This window comes from Babylonia areolata, chromosome 11, assembly GCF_041734735.1.
Source record: "Babylonia areolata isolate BAREFJ2019XMU chromosome 11, ASM4173473v1, whole genome shotgun sequence".
Taxonomy (NCBI): Eukaryota; Metazoa; Mollusca; class Gastropoda; order Neogastropoda; family Buccinidae; genus Babylonia; species Babylonia areolata.
In genome coordinates this window covers 41,899,749-41,919,748 of record NC_134886.1, presented here as the reverse complement: position 1 = coordinate 41,919,748, position 20,000 = coordinate 41,899,749, and the positions used below count along the sequence as shown (strand labels likewise).

Below are 20,000 nucleotides of genomic sequence, written 5' to 3'. Positions count from 1 at the left end.
GAAAGAAGAAGAAGAAGAAGAATATGGATATGTTGTCGATCACGACGTGCTCACCCTGATCTCCTGTCCACAGGCTGCCGAAGAGAGAGGAGCGAGGTCTCGTAGAGGTGGTCATGGATGTTCATCACGTTCTGAAAGACGTCAGACGCACTGATGTGGACCTGCACCAAAACACAGACTGCTTTCTACTGTGACGGGGCAGAGGAGTGTGTCTATCTCATCACGTTATTACTACTCCTACTCCTACTACTCCTACTGCCACTACAATTGTTGTTGTTGTTGCGACAACAACAACAACAACAACTACTACTACTGTATTTGTATTTCTTTTTATCACAACAGATTTCTCTGTGTGAAATTCGGGTTGCTCTCCCCAGGGAGAGAGCGTCGCTGCATTACAGCGCCACCCCCTTTTTTTCCTGCGTGCAGTTTGATTTGTTTTTCCTATCGAAGTGGATTCTTCTACATAATTTTGCCAAGAACAACCCTTTTGTTGCCGTGGGTTCTTTTACGTGCGCTGAGTGCATGTTGCACACAGGACCTCGGTTTATCGTCTCATCCGAATGACTAGCATCCAGACCACCACTCAAGGTCTAGTGGAGGGGGAGAAAATATCGGCGGCCGAGCCGTGATTCGAACCAGCGCGCTCAGATTCTCTCGCTTCCTAGGCGGACGCAAGGCTTTGTGGACAGAAAAGATCAGCAATGGGTCACCGCGAGACCCAAGTGGTCATGCATCAGAGAAGGAAGCGGCAGTTAACAGGTTCGAGTCCCAAATATATGGGACCCCCCCCCACCCGCCCCCCCCCCCTACTTAAAATTTTTGGTTGGTGGTCTGGGTACTAGTCTTTCGGATGAGACGATAAAATTAATGATGTCCCGTGTACAGCATTGTCTTGTCTTGTCTTGTATTGTCTTGTATTAACTCTTTTTGTCACAACAGGTTTCTCTGTGTGAAATTCGGGCTGCTCTCCCCGGGGAGAGTGCGTCGCTACACTGACAGCGCCACCCATTGTTTTTGTATTTTACCTGCCTGCAATTTTATTTGTTTTCCTATCGAAGTGGGATTTTTCTACATAATTTTTGCCAGGGACAGCCTTCCTATTGCCGTGGGTTCTTTTTTCGTGCGCTAAATGCATGCTGCACACGGGACCTCGGTTTATCGTCTCATTCAAATGACTAGCGTCCAGACCACCACTCAAGGTCTAGTGGAGGGGGAGAAAATACTGTCGACTACCGGTGAGATTCGAACCAGTGCTTCCGATTCTCTCACTTCCTAGGCAGACGCACGTAGCGCACAAAAAACAACGATAAAATCAAAAACAAAACAATAAATCGGCAACAAAAGGGTTGTGCTTAGCAAAGTTCTGTAGAACCGTTCATTTTGATGGTAAAACAAACACACTTTAGACTGAAAAAAATGTGGCGCTGTACTGTGGCACCGAGAAATATGTTGTCATACACACACACACACACACACACACACACACACACACACACACACACACACACACACACACATATATATATATATATATATATATATATATATATACACATACGACAACAATAACAACAACAAAAACAACAACCGTGATACAGCACAATACAGTTCAATACAACATTTGACATATATCCGTCTATAATTATGAGATGATTACGGATGCTACTGAAGTACAAACCCCCTCCCCTTCCCCTACCCCCCACCCCCACACCCCCACCTCCAAAAAAACAACAACAAAAAACAAACAAACAATAACAAAAAACCTAAACAGCAATATCTTACGGATTCTGTCTGCTCACTTAAATACGTGTCGTTTCTTATAACGTCCAGGTACCCGATTTTGTCTATGATGGCATCAACCTGAAAAGAGAGATATATATATATTGGGTGGGGCGGAAGGCATCGAGGACTTGAGGGGAGCGGAGGGAGGGTGTGTGTGTGTGTGTGGGGGGGGGGGGGGGGGGGGGGGGGGGGGGCGTGGGGAGGGGGGGCGGGGGCTGAGAGAGGGGGAGGTGGAGGCGGCAAACCTTCTAAACAATTGCGCGAGCTCCCTGTCTGTCTGTCTGTCTGTCTCTCTCATCCCCATCCCCAGGTTTACATAAACACACGTGCACGCCTTGCGCGATTGCATGCATACGAAATATTGTGAAATAGAAAAAAAAGACACCGAGAAGCATGATTATTATCATATGCCATGTTATGACCTTCACCGTTGATCTCGATTCTTAATATGGATCACGCTGTCCTAGCCTGCAATCATTTCAACTTTGATGGAAACTGGAGGTTAGACGGGAGCTGTAACAAGCGTTTTGATTTTGAATGTTCACAATTGGCGATCTTGATCTTTGACCTCTCACCTTGAATACCAACAATTCTCACCACAAAAGTGATGACCATAAAGACTTTATTCGCACTTATCATTTCTACCAAGTTTCACACACACACACACACACACACACACACACACACACACACACACACACACAAGCCAAGCACACACACACACACACACACACACACACACACACGCACACACACACACACACACACACACACACACACACACACACCTCTGATGGAAACGTTTTTCAACTTGAACATGTAAAACAGAATCGGGCCTGGTAGTTTGCACTGATACAGTTCGTCTTTATTCATCCGACCGGACATTGGTTACTGACTGTACAACTCAACATACTACGGATACATGCGCAAGTGATAAGACAATGGAAATTGAATATAGAGGTGTGTGTGGTGGAATAATTTGAAACCAAGATCTAAATACAGATACAGAAAATTACTTAATGGACGTCGTAAAAGAGAAGTCGTTGTTAATCTAACAAACGAAACAGCTGAGTTCATACCTTGTCAAGAGCAGCTTTCCTGGTCGTCTGTGACATCCAGTCAGACTCCCGCACAATGTCTCTGAATGCGTCCTTCAGATCCACGATCATCTCTTCAACCTGCAAAATGAACGAAGATTAGATAATAAATAAAGAACATGGGTAGTCGAACTAGTAAAGGACCGTAAAGAGAAACAGGATACGAAAGAATGAGTCACTCTAGCAATGGATTCATTGAAAGTTCAGATCCACGATCATTTCTTTCACCTACAAAATGAGAAAGAATGGATAAAAAAAAAGCATGGGCGAACGATTCAGTGGAGGAGCATAAAGAGAAGAAACAGGAAACGAATGAATGAGTCAATCAATGAAGTCACCGGAAGTTCTCAGACCATGGAGTTTACTTTCATTTTCCTGTGAAAAAACCCAACAAAACAGCAACAGCAACAAAAACAAAACAACAACAACAAACAACAACAAAAACAAACAAAAAACTCCAACAAAACGATAAAAAAAGAAAGAAAGAAAAACAACAACAAAAACAACCAACCAACCAAAAAACAACAAAAAGACATGGATCTTTCTTTGGCGTTGCTGATCAATTACCAAGGAAAACTGACTTGTTGATTTGTATTTGCTTGTTTGCTGGAGTTGGCTTATTTGTTTGGTTTTTATTTTATTTTATTTTATTTTATTTTTACATACCTTTTGTTGATATGATGTGTGTAAAATATGCAAGTTGGTTGTGTATTGTTTCAGTGCCCCCAGGGGGCACGTGGAAAGAACTTTTCGCCTTGCCTTCTTCTTCTTCTTCCTTTTCTTCTCTTCCCCCTCCTCCTCCTCCTCCTTCTTCTTCTTCCTTTTCTTCTCTTCCCCCTCCTCCTCCTCTTCCTTCTTCTTCTTCCTTTTCTTCTCTCCCCCTCCTCCTCCTCCTCTTCCTTCTTCTTCCTTTTCTTCTCTCCCTCCTCCTCTTCCTTCTTCTTCCTTTTCTTCTCTTCCCCCTCCTCCTCCTCCTCCTTCTTCTTCTTCCTTTTCTTCTCTCCCTCCTCCTCCTCCTTCTTCTTCCTTTTCTTCTCTCCCTCCTCCTCCTCCTTCTTCTTCTTCCTTTTCTTCTCTTCCCCCTCCTCTTCCTTCTTCTTCTTCCTTTTCTTCTCTCCCCCCTCCTCCTCCTCCTTCTTCTTCTTCCTTTTCTTCTCTCCCCCCTCCTCCTCTTCCTTCTTCTTCTTCCTTTTCTTCTCTTCCCCCCCCTCCTCCTCCTTCTTCTTCCTTTTCGTCTCTCCCCCCTCCTCCTTCTTCTTCTTTTCCTTCTTCTTCTTCTTCCTTTTCTTCTCTCCCTACTCCTCCTATTCCTTCTTCTTCCTTTTCTTCTCTCCACCCCCTCCTCCTCCTCCCCTCATCGTTGTCCATCCCTCTTCTTCTTCTTCTTCTGTTGTCTTCCTCTTTTCTTTCTTCTTTTTCTTACTGCCTGTCATTTTTACGTTTCTTCATCTCTCCTCTCTCTCTCTCTCTCTTTTTAAAGCGGCATATCATGTCAACCCATTCAGAAGACGTGGCCTGCTGTGACTATGAGGACATGTTCTGAACAAGCTTTCAAGTTATCCGTTCATGCCCCCTCCCACACCACCCGACCTCCTCCTTCTCATGATGAAAGTTAGAATTAATTTACTATGCACGAGAAGCACTTTTGTTCTACAGGTTAAGTTAGTACGTATTTTACATTTTGTTGTGGCTGAGTGATCACCATATTGTGTACTTATGACCTCTTTCTAGGGGCCGGGGGCCTGGAGATTAAAGTTTTGTTCTTGTTCTTCTCCTTCTCCTCGTCCTTCTCCTCCTACCCTACTCCTGCTTTCTGCTTCTCCTTCTCCTTGTCTTGTCTTTGCCCGGCATCCGTTCGACCAGTGTTCGCAAACTGACCTGGGTCCTTTTCTGAGGGGTGAAGTGTTTGTCGATGTACAGGCGGCTGACAGCATCTGGGAAGAAATCCTCTGTCTGGGCTGAACACAGCTCCCATCGTTCCAGGGGTCGTTTCGTCCAAGAAAGTTCCTGAAGTGGGAGACGATGATAATGATTATAATAATGATGATGATGATGATTTCTTTGTATTTGTATTTCTTTTTATACAACAGATTTGTCTGTGTGAAATTCGGGTTGCTCTCCCCAGGGAGAGCGCGTCGCTACACTACAGCGCCACCCTTTTTTTTTGCATTTTTTCCTGCATGCAGTTTTATTTCTTTTTTCTATCGAAGTGGATTTTTCTACAGAAATTTGCCAGGGACAACCCTTTTGCTGCCGTGGGTTCTTTTACGTGCGCTAAGTGCATGCTGCACACGGGACCTCTGTTTATCGTCTCATCCGAATGAGTAGCGTCCAGACTACCACTCAAGGTCTAGTGGAGGGGGAGAAAATATCAGCGGCTCTGCCGTGATTCGAACCAGCGCGCTCAGATTCTCTCGCTTCCTAGGCGGACGCGTTACCTCTAGGCCATCACTCCAGATGATAATAATAATAATAATGATAATAAAAAGATACATCAACAACAACTACTACTGCTACCACTACTACTAAAGATAAATAATGATAATAATAATACTAATGACGATGGATGATAATGATACTGACAATGATACTACTACTTCTTCTTCTTCTACTACTACAGCAACTACTACTACAACTAGTAACAATGAATAACCATCTACCTGAATATCTAGTCATCAGCCCCATCCACATGTAATATGCAGCTTCTGTTCAAACGTGTGTGTGTGTGTGCGTGCGTGCGTGCGTGCGCGCGCGCGCGCGCGCGCGCGCGCGTGTGTGTGTGTGTGTGTGTGTGTGTGCAGTGCGTGAATGCGTGAGTATGCACAAGTTTTTAGATTGATAGGCACTTGTATGTATCTTTTTTCTACTATGTCTGTGTTTGTGTATGATTTTCGATTTATGTTCGTATCTTGTTATGTACTATCCCCCCTTGCCCCCCAATATTCCTTGTGACCCCGGTACACTTGGTAATAAAGACATATTCTATTCTATTCTATAATGATGATAATGATAACAATAATAATAATGATGATGATGATGATAGGGCGTTGTGATATGTAGAAGGTGCATCAGCTGGGTTTTGCGATGTGTGGTATGTGCGGTGGGAATGGTGCTGCTTATGGGACTCTGTGTGTGTGTGTGTGTGTGTGTGTGTGTGTGTGTGTGTGTGTGTGTGTGTGTGTGTGTGTGTGTGTGTGTGTGTGTGTGTGTGTGTGTGTGTGTGTGTGTGTGTGTGTGTTTGTGCGTTTGAAGGTGCTTTGGTGTTTGGCTGGAGGTATGTGTAGGCTATGGGTGGTTTTTCATTTTGTGTTTAAATTTATGTTTTACTCGTCAGGTTTTACACTTGCAGATCAACTGAGCATGTTTCCTATGAGGGGCTGGATTATCATTGTTGTCATTACCTTTGATGAAGTGTCTTGTTTTACTTTGCCATGCTTATTTCTTCTTTCACACAATACAATGCAACACAATGCAATACAATGCAAGGTATTGCAAAACAATGCAATACAATACAACGCAATGCAATGCAATGCAAGGTAATACAAAACAATGCAATACAATACAATATTTACATTTACAGATCTATGCGGAAAGCGATTGTATTCTCGTATTACTCATTCAGTGAACCACATCATCAAACAAATAGGCCTAAATGGAAATATGAATATATTTTATGCTCAAAGCAGCGACAACTTACGGAATCCAATCTGCGCTTGAAGTTTCGGATTGGTGTGGTGAGGAAGTCTCCATGCGAGTAGATGAATCTCCACATGCAGTAATTCAGCAGAGTTCTAGGGTAAAAAACAAACAAAAACAAAAAACAAAATATTGTAAATCCAAACACACACACGAACTATGCACGTGCACACACACATGAGTTAACGCACTCACTCACGCACGCACGCACGCACACATCCATGTATCTAAACAAACTTTTAACTTTTTAACTCACTGCAGCAAATAGCAAATATCGGATAAATATCTCGTTACGTTATTTCTTTGTGTATTATTGTGGTGTTGGGGAGAGAGAGAGAGAGAGAGAGAGAGAGAGAGAGAGAGAGAGAGAGAGAGAGAGAGAGAGAGAGAGAGAGACAGACAGACAGACAGACAGACAGACAGAGACAGACAGACAGAATCATGACTCAGGGTGGTTTAATTTTCAGATAGTTCGCCCATGCAATGGAACAAACACAACACAATGTAAGATATACTGAAATCAAACACATTTCTGAAATCGCAGCCACACACTTCGTTTTATCTTTAAAGCTTTGAATACAAAGAAAACCCACTTTGACAACAAATCGTTTGTTCAAACTGGCAAACAACATTGATGGCTGCCTGTAATACCCTTTTGTTACGTAGCCTAGAAATGAGTGTGTGGAGGGGGGTAGAGGAGGTACAGGGTAGTGTGTGTGTGTGTGTGTGTGTGTGTGTGTGTGTGTGTGTGTGTGTGTGTGTGTGTGTTGGGGCTCATGTACGTTTATGTGTATTTGACTGTGCTTTCATATCTGTGAAACTGCACGTTTGGTGTGCATATGTGTGTGTGTGAATGTGTGTCTGCTTTAAATTTTTTTTTTTTTTTTTACATTTATTTGCTTATTTATCATCATTGTTGTCTTATTTATTTATTTAGTTTATTTATTTATTTATCTATTTATTTATTTTATTTTCATTATTATTATTATTATTATTATTATTATTATTATTAATTATTTAGTTATTTATTCATTTTTTAATTATATTATTATTATTAATTTAGTTTTTTTTCTCAAGGCCTGACAAAGTGCGTTGGGTTACGCTGCTGATCAGGCATCTGCTTGGCAGATGTGGTGTAGCGTATATGGATTTGTCCGAGCGCAGTGACGCCTCCTTGAGCTACTGATACTGATACTGATACTAGCTATTTCCGAACAGATTCGTACTTTCGGCAATGAAGCCCTGTTTCTGGGACACTGCCGCAAAAAGGACAGTTCACACCGCTGTTCAAATCAGGTTCGCATTGTACAGAATGACAGTTATGTTGTGGGATTTTAGTCTTGAATCTCAGAAAAACAACGTTACGTACGTTGATCGTTGATAAACTGAACTGAAATAAATGACAACTACGTAAAAAGGAATGCCTAAAAGAGGTGCAGCCATGGTAGAATGCATTGTAGAATGCAATGTGGCTCCACACTTGGACGCCAGTCTTGCTCAAAGCAATCAAGAAGTGGTTTTGTTCGCGTTTTGTTTAAACGCCGTTTAGAAACATTTCCAAATTACCATCCCCTGAACTTTCCTATTGCATTCGTCAGCTGAACTGTAGATATCGCAAACAACACAGCAAGGATTGCCACTTTTATATCCGTCCTGTTCCATGGGATCTGTCATCAATCCTGACTCTCCCCAAGTTTACCCCTTCTTTACACTTATCTATTTTATTATTATTATTATCATTAATTTATTATTATTATTTTATTATATTATTATTATTTATTTAGTTATTTAGTTATATACATACATATATATATTTTTTTGTACGCCTATTGTTGACTTCATCAAGTTTTTGCGCCTTATACATATTATTATTATTAGTAGTAGTAGTAGTAGCAGTAGTAGTAGTTCTTTTTTATGTATTTATCTATTATTATTTTATTTTATTTTCTCAAGACCTGACTAAGCGCGTTGGGTTACGCTGCTGGTCAGGCATCTGCTTGGCAGATGTGGTGTAGCGTATATGGATTTGTCCGAACGCAGTGACGCCTCCTTGAGCTACTGAAACTGAAACTGAAACATACACTTACCTCTTACCCCACTCCACTTACTACTGCCGAGACTTCCGCTCTGCTTCTCAGAAATCCCTGCTCCACTCTGCCTATCCCTTTTCTACACATCTCAACTCCATCGCATTATCTCCATTTCACTGTCTCCCCCATTCTCTCTCATTTCTCTCTCTCCCTCTTGTCTTCTCCCTCACTGTTTCTATCTCTCTCTCTCTTTCCCTCTCTCTCTCTTCCTGTCCCTCCCCTTCTCTCTCTCTTCCCCCCTCTCTCTCCCACTCTTTTTCTCCCTCTCTCTTCGTCATTATCTTCCTCTCTCTCCCTCTCTCTCATTCTCTCTCTTCCTCTGTCTCTTCCTCTCTCTCTCTCTATCTTTCTTCCATCCCCCTCTCTCTCTCCTTCTATCTTCCTCTCTCTCTCTCCCCTCTTCCTCTCTTCCTCTCTTTCTCTGTCTCCCCCTCTCTCACTCACTCACCCTCTCTCTCTCTTTCTTCCTCTCTTTCTCTCTGTCTTTTTTAATTTCATCGACCCCCCCCCCACTTTCCTCCACCTCAGCCCTCCCTTGTCATATTTCACATTCAGCAAAATGATGAGCACCTGCCTTGTCATATTTTACATTCAGCAGAACGATGACCATCCACCTTGTCATATTTCACATTCAGCAGAATAATGAACACTCACCTTGTCATATTTCACATTCAGCAGAATGATGACCATCTACCTTGTCATATTTCACATTCAGCAGAATAATGAGCACCCACCTTGTCATATTTCACATTCAGCAGAATAATGAGCACCCACCTTGTCATATTTCACATTCAGCAGAATAATGAGCACCCACCTTGTTATATTTCACATTCAGCAGAATAATGACCACCCACCTTGTCATATTTCACATTCAGCAGAATAATGAGCACCCACCTTGTCATATTTCACATTCAGCAGAATGATGACCACCCACCTTGTCATATTTCACATTCAGCAAAATGATGAGCACCCACCTTGTCATATTTCACATTCAGCAGAATAATGACCACCCACCTTGTCATATTTCACATTCAGCAGAATAATGACCATCCACCTTGTCATATTTCACATTCAGCAGAATAATGAACACCCACCTCCTGGGAGTGGAGTTAATTACATCGAAGACCCGGTCGATGTTGTCCAGACCAGAAGTCACTATCACTTCCTCCATTGTCACCTTGATACCCACTGACGAGAACTCTCTTTGCAGGAATTCCAACCAGTTGAACTGCACACAGAAAAAAAAGAAAAAAAGAAGAAAAAACAACTACATGAAACTCGTGGACCGATATTTTACTGTGGTGGTGGGGTAGGGGTTATTTTGTGTCTATGTACAACTATTGCATAAGATATAGTGGTCAGCAGTGGAACAAAGAGACAGAAAACGCAAATTTCGGGGAACATTGACTTAAATAGACATGTTTGAACTAAGACCTGGTTGAGAGAAAATTGTGGGGAAACATAGTCCTAGGGGTATACACGGCTGACCCCACTAAACTTTTGTACATAAACACACAAACATAGATTACCTTTCTACCTTTCTTACTTTTTTCCAGTCAGTTTACGTTTCTTTCTTTCTTTCTTTCATTGATTCATTCATATCCTCATTCCCCTCTCCTATTTAATTTTTTTCCCTATCTTTTTCTTAATATCTTATTTCCTCCTTTCCTTCCTTCTTTCCTCAATTTATTATTTCATTGCTTTCTTTTTTTTTCATTCCATGCTTCTTTATTACGTTCTTTCTTATTCTTTTTTTAAACTTCTTTTCGTCTTCAACATCATCCACTCACAGAAAAAAACAAAAACAAAAAACAAACAGCGACAATTTGGCGTTGACTTAGAAACCGCTAATTTGTCACCGAGGCGACAGTTCAGTGGTTAACAATATCCCACAACCCTTTCAGAACAGAGTACTTGATTGTCATAAAGCCTTAAGGTTCATCAGACATGGATGCTACATACAAATACCATACTGATCAACTGAGCAGCGTCTATCCAGTCGCTGTCTATCCTGTTCCTTATGCAAGGGCTGAAACAACATAGACACCAGTTGGGGTCGAAGCAGTTCTGATCTGCCAATGCCCGTTTCCCCTACCCTTTGATCGTGCCTCAATGACCCCTTGAGAGTTGAACTGTCCTGTTTCCCCCTTTGATCGTGCCTCAATGACCCCTTGAGAGATGAACTCTGTCCTGTTTCCCCCTTTGATCGTGCCTCAATGACCCCTTGAGAGTTGAACTCTGTCCTGTTAGCTGACCTGTCCTGTTCCCCCTTTGATCGTGCCTCAATGACCTCTTGAGAGATGAACTCTGTCCTGTTTCCCCTTTTATCGTGCCTCAATGATCCCTTGAGAGATGAACTCTGTCCTGTTTCCCCCTTTTATCGTGCCTCAATGACCCCTTGAGAGATGAACTCTGTCCTGTTCCCCCTTTGATCGTGCCTCAATGACCCCTTGAGAGATGAACTCTGTCCTGTTCCCCCTTTGATAGTGCCTCAATGATCCCTTGAGAGATGAACTCTGTCCTGTTCCCCCTTTGATAGTGCCTCAATGATCCCTTGAGAGATGAACTCTGTCCTGTTCCCCCTTTGATAGTGCCTCAATGATCCCTTGAGAGATGAACTCTGTCCTGTTCCCCCTTTGATAGTGCCTCAATGATCCCTTGAGAGATGAACTCTGTCCTGTTTCACCTACCCACCCTTTCTGTTTCGCATATCCAGTCCACCTCTCACTGTCTCTCCTTCTCTCTAACACAACACACACACACACACACGCACACATACAAACACAGACACACACACACACACACACACAAACACACACACACGCGCGCGCGAACACACACACATGCGCCCCCCCCCCCCCCCCCCCACACACGCACACACACACACCCTCCAATGAAGAACCTGAGATTTTTAAAAAACATATACACACATATGTATACGCACGAGCGCGTGCACATTCGCCCGCGCGCGCACTCGCGCAACACACACACACACACACACACACACACACACACACATACACACACACACACACACACATACACACACGCAGCATCTGAGTAAATAAACATGAACTTGGAAAAGGCGAATCGAGATGACAACTTCACTGATTGATCGGGAACAGGGGAATCAGGACGACACCGAAGAAGACACTACTGTCCCTTACCGACGGATACTTGTCGGTCAGTGTTCGGACAGTGCTGTGGTCCATTTCTTCAGTCTGAAGTACTATGGGCATGGATACCTGTAGAAGGAGGAGGGGTCTTTGTTTAATGTCCCCTCACATATATTGGTGATTGTAAACATTCTATTTCTTTATTTTTTGATTAATAGTAATAGTAATATTGATACTAATGATACTAATGATACTACTACTACTACTACTACTACTACTACCAACAATAACAATCGTCATCATCGTGATGATGATGATGATTATCAATGATGGTGACGATGATGACTATGATGACGATGATTATTCTTCTTCTTCTTAGCGTTTATGCCCAATCTTAAGAATAAGTCCAAGACGTTTACAAATAGATAAAACGTAAATACAAAAAAGGAAAAATCGAACATAAGATACAGAACATTAATGATTTAACTCATTAACACACACACACACACACACACACACACACACACACACACACACACACACACACACACACACATACCACAACAAACACACACACCACACACACACATGCGCACACACGCACACGTCATACACAATCATAAATAGGGGATGAACTGTAAACAGGCGGGTGTCGGAAGAAGAGCGGAGTTGATAATGATAATGTATTGTACTTATATGGCGCAAACTCCCTACTTATGGGCTCTAAGCGCCTTACACGAAACAGTGCATTTCACCACACAAGAGCGCATGAAGACATAGAAGCGGAAAAGAAAATCTGTATCCACCAATACAATACTACAATTGCAGATAAATGAATAATGAATAAACGAATAAATGAATAATCACAGGAAAAATGGCACAAAATACAAAACATTAATGAATTAAATCATTAACACAGTTGGTGTGAGGATGTGTAAAGATGAATGAGATCGAAAAGATATTGTGGACGAGTAGACTCCATGGACATGAAACAAAGAGTGATGACTTTGTAAATAATTCCTTCTTGTACTGGGAGCCAGTGTAAAAAAAATGAAGGAAAAGAGAGACGTGATCAAATTCAGAGGAATGAAAGACAAGACGAGCAGTATGGTTCTGGACTTTCTGAAGTCTAGCAATGAGGTAGCTGGGTGAACCGACAAGCAGGGAATTAGAATAACCCAGGCGGAACAGCACAAAGGCACAGGTTGCATAATCAGTAAGCACAGATGCAATTCTGCGAATTTCAAAGTGACGCACTTTGCATATGTTTGCAACATGCTGCGGATAGGAAAGAGACTGGTCGAGTATGACACCAAGATTGCGGACGGAAGAGGAAAGAGGAATGTCGGTGCCACTGAGGGAGACTGAGGAAGGAAGAGAGACTGAGTGGCAAAGTCTTTGTGGGGTGATAATCATGATTTGTTTTATCATTTAATTTTAGCTTGTTTTTAGTCATTAATGTCATCAAATCGGAGATGCAGGCCTGAGTAGAGACAACGAGAGAGGAAAGGAGAGACAGAGGTCCCGACAGATACAGCTTGTCATCGGAAAGGCTGTGGTGGGACAATGAATGATAATTGACAATGGTGGAAATCAGTTGTGTGTAGAGGACAAAGAGAATGGGCCCAAGCAAAAAACTTACGTTCTGCAAGCACGACTCAAAGGTTCGGAGGTCCTTTGCATCTTGTGTTGCCGTGGCATTGCTTGCTCCCAGTGCCGTTGTGAACTCTATGTACAACTTCTCAACTGACTCGAAATACTCAGAGGATGCGAACAGCGGCGAGGCGCCCAGGCAGAACTGAAACAAAAATGCACACACCTGGACTTGACTGGCCGACAATGGCCTTTTGAACACACACACTCTCTATTTCGTTCTCTCTCCATTCCTCGCTGCCCCCGTTCCTTCCTCTGTTTTACACAAGTCAGCTATCTATTTCGTCTTCCATCGTTTCTGTCTGTGTGCGCGCAAATCGCGCGCGCGCGCGCGCGCGTGTATGTGTAGGATGGGGGCTGGGGCGAGATAAATATATACCGATAGACAGATAGACAGATAGATAGATAGATAGATAGAGAGAGAGAGAGAGAGAGAGAGAGAAACAGAGAGACAGAGATAGAGACAGAGAGACAGAGAACTCTGAACTCTAATGAGAAGGCCTCAGCCCCATGTGATTGAAGGTGGTTACAAATTGACGGTCACGACAGAAGGATAATTTCCAGCATGGTAACATAAGTTATAATCACAAACCTTGTTGCATATATAAACTTGTACACTACGATAAACGTACCTACATACATGCACATCACATCACATCACATCACACACACACACACACACACACACACACACACACACACACACACACGCGCGCGCACGCGCGCGCGCACACACACAATGTGCTTCCACACAGATATAAGCACATGAATTGCACGTATTGATGGCTCTGAAACTATCAATTTGATAAAGATACATACAACAGACTTTAAGAGCTTTGTCAGGGAGTATAGCAAGGTGGATTATCAACGTTTTTGCATTTTGATGTTAAACTGTCATGGACAATTATAGTACTTGGCAGGGATATGCTGCTCTCTTTTATCTAGATATTTTGGACATTGCAGAACAAAATGAGTCTCAGTTTCTAGCTGAAATTCACAAAATGGGCATTGCAGCTGATTTAATGTCACGTTCCTTTTGAAAAGCATTTAATGAACATCCAATTCTGACACACACAATCGCATTCTTATTTGGCTTGGAAATGATTTTGTGTTTTAAGTAGGGAGATAAAATCAGATCACTTTTGAATGTTCTACAGAACTGGAAGCGTTCACTAACCAAATGAAACCTTTAAGGTAAAGATTGATATACAGTGGGAACCTAACAGGTTCTACTTAAACTATTGTATCGGGTGTTCTTATGTTCTTAAACTGATATTATAGAGAGAGAGAGAGAGAGAGAGAGAGAGAGAGAGAGAGAGAGACAGAGACAGAGACAGAGACAGAGACATGGACAGAGGATAACGAGAACGATTACGAGAACGATGACGACTCACGTAAATTAGGGATCTATTGGCCTGCCTGATATCCTCTCCGATCAACATGGTGACCAGCGGGTGGATACTATACAGGGTGGTGGACTTGAACAGAAGTCTGGGTACCCGGGTCAGGATCTCACTCAAGGTCCAGTTCTTATCTACCCAGTTTGCCCCTTCAAGGGTAGGAAACAAATTCCCTCCTCTCGACTGTATCAGATCCAGCAAAGGCTTGGTTCCAGCTTGGTCGATAGCATCTAGAACCGACGATTAGAGGAAACACTTTAAAAAAAATATTATTTTTGATTATTGTATTGGTCTGTATCTGTCATTATCATGATCATCATCATTATTGTTAACATTGTCATTATTAATATAATGATCATTATCATTATTATCATCATCATTATCATTGTTTATCATCATCATCATTATCATTATTCTAGCCAAGTGATCAACTGGCTACAAATAACCGGACTTCAACTCACAGCACAAGCCGTGAAGCGGATGACAGTTTTACTTCAGTGATGGTGTCCAACCATTGACATGCTGAGGTAACTCTTCACACAGCGTTGCTTTCGTCCACACACTTATTTGTTGCACACACAGTAAGCTGTCTAACATTCTGCTGTAAGTACTGTTTGTGTTATGTGTTGATACATTTTAACTTGGTAAACTTTGTTAGAAAAGTGGCGTCGCCAAAGGGATAGATCCAAGATTCTTCTTTTAAAGTTTTAATCTTCTTTACCAAATTCAGCACCAAAATGAATTAAACAACCCCTTACCACTCAGTTTTGTCTGTTACAACTTGGCGCTGTGAGCTAGGATCGTGCAGGGACAAGAGGTTGTATTAACAGTCACATAGGGTAGTTTAAGAGGAAGAGAGAAGACAGTACAGCAGGTACTTCAAGTCCACGCGAAGGTAATGTCGCCCATCAACATGGCTCCATCCGACTTCCTGCCCAAACCCCTGCCGCTACCCGGTGAGGAAACGGGCAGGGGGGTCGAAGACTTCATCCAGGAGGGCAGATTGATTCTTCATCTGCAGCCCCTGGATGACGCGGCAGCCTCTCTCTGGCTGATGACAGTCCTTGCAGGCCAAGCTCGCCAGCAGATCGTCAGGCTGCCGGCGACCAATGTGGACACCCAAGCCAAGATACTTGCGGTTCTTGAAGAGAACTGGGGAGAGCAGCGGGACGCCACAGCTCTTGCTGCTGCCTTCTTCACCAGACAGCATCAGCCAAAGAAGATGCTGGCAGACTATGCATTCCATCTCCAGTTCCTGTGGACGAAAGTCATCAAGGCTCAAGATGTGATGATCCAGGTGCCAGCAACCATCCTCTGCAACACCTTTGCTAGAGGCCTTCAGCCAGCCACACTCAGGCGTGACGTCAGGCGCTTCGTCAGAGACCACCCTGACACCACCTAAAAGGCAACAAAGAAGGAGGCCCAGCGATGGCTGAGGGAGGACAGTGACGCCTACGACACCTGCCCCGGCGTAGACAACACCACTGTTGTCCGCCTGAAAGCTCAGCTGGCCACACTCACAGCTGAGATCACCAGCCAGTGACACCACCCACATCCTCCAGGACCAGCCCTACATCCTCGCCGCTGTGCTGCTGACTGGACCCAAGACCTTCCACACTGTATCTGGTGTGAGAGGTCTGGTCACACAGAGAACCAGTGTTGCCACAAGTGGCGCTATGTGAAGAAAGCCGGGCAAAAGAAGGCTGACCACCCAACTCCAGTTGCAGTCAACACTGGTCAACCAGTGTGTAGCTACTCCACACACTGGGCAACCTGGACCGACACCAGCTACACCAGCTCCAAAGCGACGCAGGCGGCGCAGGCACAGACGACGACGGAGGCACCACAGCACCACACCTGATGCTGTGGTCCCGCAGGTGCTACCATCACCTGTAGTCAGCCCCATGCAGCAGAGGCGAAGCCAACAACCACTACCTGCTGTCATGCCGACTTAACCAGTCCCACTGCATTGCCATGACAACAAGGCATCAGATTCTGACACTGACAGTGACAGTGGTGTGTGGCTGATCAGGCCCATGCCTAGACCCAGGACATCAACCCTGCATGGCACACCCGAGCTGCTTCCATTACCAGCTCGTATACCCAGACGGTCTTCACGCATGGCATCCATAGCACTATAGTGCTAAAAGCACTTGTGACTGGCCTCTATATGTTCCTGGCCTGTGCGCGTATCTTTTCTATCCTTTCATCTTCATGCTCTTTAATTCAGTAAATCAGTAATTCTTTTGTAACCCCTTTATGATATACACTCAGTTCACGGCACGGTTACAATTATTATTATTGTTATCAAAGAGATGTTGAAAATAATCATCCGCAGGTTAAGATTTCTGATACATGAATGATTTGAATAAAAATGTAGTCACACTAAGTTTCAGTATAACAGAATGTGCCCTACTGTGTGAGCATGCATGTTACTTCCTATTCTGTGACATTCAACCCTCGCCCCTACAACAACCGTTTCATGCGAAATCTGATATTTAGACACCATCGTCTTGAAGCTGTGAAATGTCTCATGCAGAAGAAATCTTGTCAATACGTCGTCCACAGCATCAGGTCACAAGATAAGATAAATTAGCCAGTAAAATAGTCAACAGTACTGTACCCGGAAGAAATATTAGGTTAGCTGCCATCACATTTGGGGTGTAGTGGTGGGGTGGAAAAATGCGACCCGAGGGATCAGTAGGGGTTATGGGGGACATAAGTAGTTAATGCACGGGGGCGGCGAGGGAGGGGGCGGGCATTCAGTGGAAGGGAAGAGGGTGACAGGCGGGATCTGGGGAAGTGAGGGGGAGACAGGTCGTGAGTAGAGGGAGACAGGGGGGAAGTGGGGGGAGACAGGGGATCAGTAGGGGGAGACCGGACAGGGGTCAGTAAGGGGAGACAGGGGGTCAGTAAGGGGAGACATGGGGTCAGTAAGGAGACAGGGGGTCAGTAGGGAGACAGGGGGTCAGTAGGGAGACAGGGGGTCAGTAAGGGGATCAGTAAGGGGAAACAGGGGGTCAGTAAGGGGAGACAGGGGATCAGTAAGGAGACAGGGGGTCAGTAAGGGGAGACAGGGGATCAGTAAGGAGACAGGGGGTCATTAGAGGAGACAGGGGGTCAGTAGGGAGACAGGGGATCAGTAAGGAGACAGGGGGTCATTAGAGGAGACAAGTGGTGAGTAGGGAGAGACCGGGGATCAGCAGGGGGACACAGGGGTCACTAAGGAGACAGGGGGTCAGTAGGGAGACGGGGTCAGTAGGGAGACAGGGGGTCAGTGAGGGGAGACAGGGGATCAGTAGGGAGACAGGGGGTCAGTAAGGGGAGACAGGGGGTCAGTAGGGAGACAGGGGGTCAGTAAGGGGAGACAGAGGGTCAGTAAGGAGACAGGGGGTCAGTAGGGAGACAGGACAGAGGGTCAGTAAGGAGACAGGGGGTCAGTAGGGAGACAGGACAGAGGGTCAGTAGGGAGACAGGGGGTCAGTAGGGAGACAGGACAGAGGGTCAGTAAGGAGACAGGGGGTCAGTAGGGAGACAGGACAGAGGGTCAGTAAGGAGACAGGGGGTCAGTAGGGAGACAGGACAGAGGGTCAGTAAGGAGACAGGGGGTCAGTAGGGAGACAGGACAGAGGGTCAGTAGGGAGACAGGACAGGGGGTCAGGGGGAGACAGGACAGGGGGTCAGTAGGGAGACAGGGGGTCAGTAGGGAGACAGGACAGAGGGTCAGTAAGGAGACAGGGGGTCAGTAGGGAGAGAGGACAGGGGGTCAGTAAGGAGACAGGGGGTCAGTAGGGAGACAGGGGGTCAGTAGGGAGACAGGACAGGGGGTCAGGGGGAGACAGGGGTTAAGAGTGGGAGACAGGGGTCAGGAGGGAAGGGTTCAGTAGGGGGAGACAAGGGCGATCTGTGTGTGTGTGTGTGTGTGTGTGTGTGCGGGAGGCGTTGGGGGAAGGGGGTGAGAGATACGGGAGGATCAAGGGGTGAGGGGGTGGGGAGTCAAACGACGTGAGAGAGGAGGGATCTGGGGGTGTTTTGGGGGGGCGGTGGCTGGGGGATTGGGGTTAAAACAGAAGGGATCTAGAGGGGAAGCTACGTCTTTCACACGTGGACTTAAAAAGATAGACTTTGATTGCAGTTTTATCGTAAAAGTCTTTCTCACGATCTGAAATGAACACATTGAACAATCTGAAATCAAAACCTGTAGCTTCACTTGTGGGGGTGGGTGGTGTGAAAGGATATGGATTAGGATTTGGAGTGGCAATAATCCACGCACGGGTCATCTTTTGTACTTCCTCCCAAAACGCGAAAAAAGTGGACGAATCATTTCTTACCTGTTTGGAGACATGAAGTATAAAAAGCTTGAGCTTTCTGAATGCTGTCTGACGAATTTGCATTTTGAGTTTCCAGCAAATCTGTCAAAATATAAATATGGATTTTTGAACGTTTTTCTGCAAGGATAAAAACGTAAGTAAATAAATGAATGGATAAACAAATGAATAGATAAAAAAAATGAATGAATGAATGAATGAATGAATAAGTAAATAATAAATAAATAAATGAATGAATGAGTAAAAAAAATGAATGGATAGATAAATAAATAAATGAATAAATCAGTGGACAGATAAAAGAATGAACAATACACAAATAAACAAATACACAAATCGATAAAGGAAAAAAGGAATGAATTTAAAAAAAAGTAAATAAGTAAATAAATTAATAGATAAATAAATAGCAATGGATTAAATGAATACACACATACATACATACATACATACATACATACATACATGAACAAATCAATGAATATATGACTGAATGAATAAGAGAGGAAAAGAAAGAGGTACAAACAACTAAATAAATATGTCTATCTGTCTGTCTATCTATCTATCTGTCTGTCTATCTATCTACGTGGTGTGTGTGTGTGTGTGTGTGTGTGTGTGTGTGTGTGTGTGTGTGTGTGTGTTGTGCATTTACAAGCTTGTGTCAATGTGTACGCGTGTCTGGGTCCACGAGGGTTCAATGAGCGTGGCCCACTTTCGTTCTTTTCATTCCAATCGTTTGCCTTCTACGTATGTTCCCCTTCATTCTGCTGATTTTTTTTTTTCGTTCTCCAGCAGATGTGGTGTAGCATACATATATAATTATATATATAGGCATATATAT

General features: G+C 43.9%; 1 protein-coding gene across 4 annotated transcripts in view; it reads right to left on the bottom strand.

Moving 5' to 3' along the window:
- Nucleotides 1-20,000, bottom strand: part of LOC143287419 (endothelin-converting enzyme 2-like) — a 59,776-nt gene that overhangs the window by 17,783 nt on the left and 21,993 nt on the right. For 3 of the 4 annotated variants that reach the window (XM_076595403.1, XM_076595404.1, XM_076595402.1), the window contains 10 exons: nt 19,169-19,249; nt 14,832-15,067; nt 13,427-13,582; nt 11,836-11,913; nt 9,763-9,896; nt 6,580-6,673; nt 4,761-4,889; nt 2,865-2,963; nt 1,786-1,863; nt 55-161 (listed from right to left, as the gene is read on the bottom strand). In XM_076595403.1, coding sequence (XP_076451518.1) covers nt 55-161; nt 1,786-1,863; nt 2,865-2,963; nt 4,761-4,889; nt 6,580-6,673; nt 9,763-9,896; nt 11,836-11,913; nt 13,427-13,582; nt 14,832-15,067; nt 19,169-19,249 — 1,192 coding nt within the window. The remainder of the gene's footprint in view (nt 1-54; nt 162-1,785; nt 1,864-2,864; nt 2,964-4,760; nt 4,890-6,579; nt 6,674-9,762; nt 9,897-11,835; nt 11,914-13,426; nt 13,583-14,831; nt 15,068-19,168; nt 19,250-20,000) is intronic. The other variant, XM_076595405.1, reaches the window with a different exon arrangement.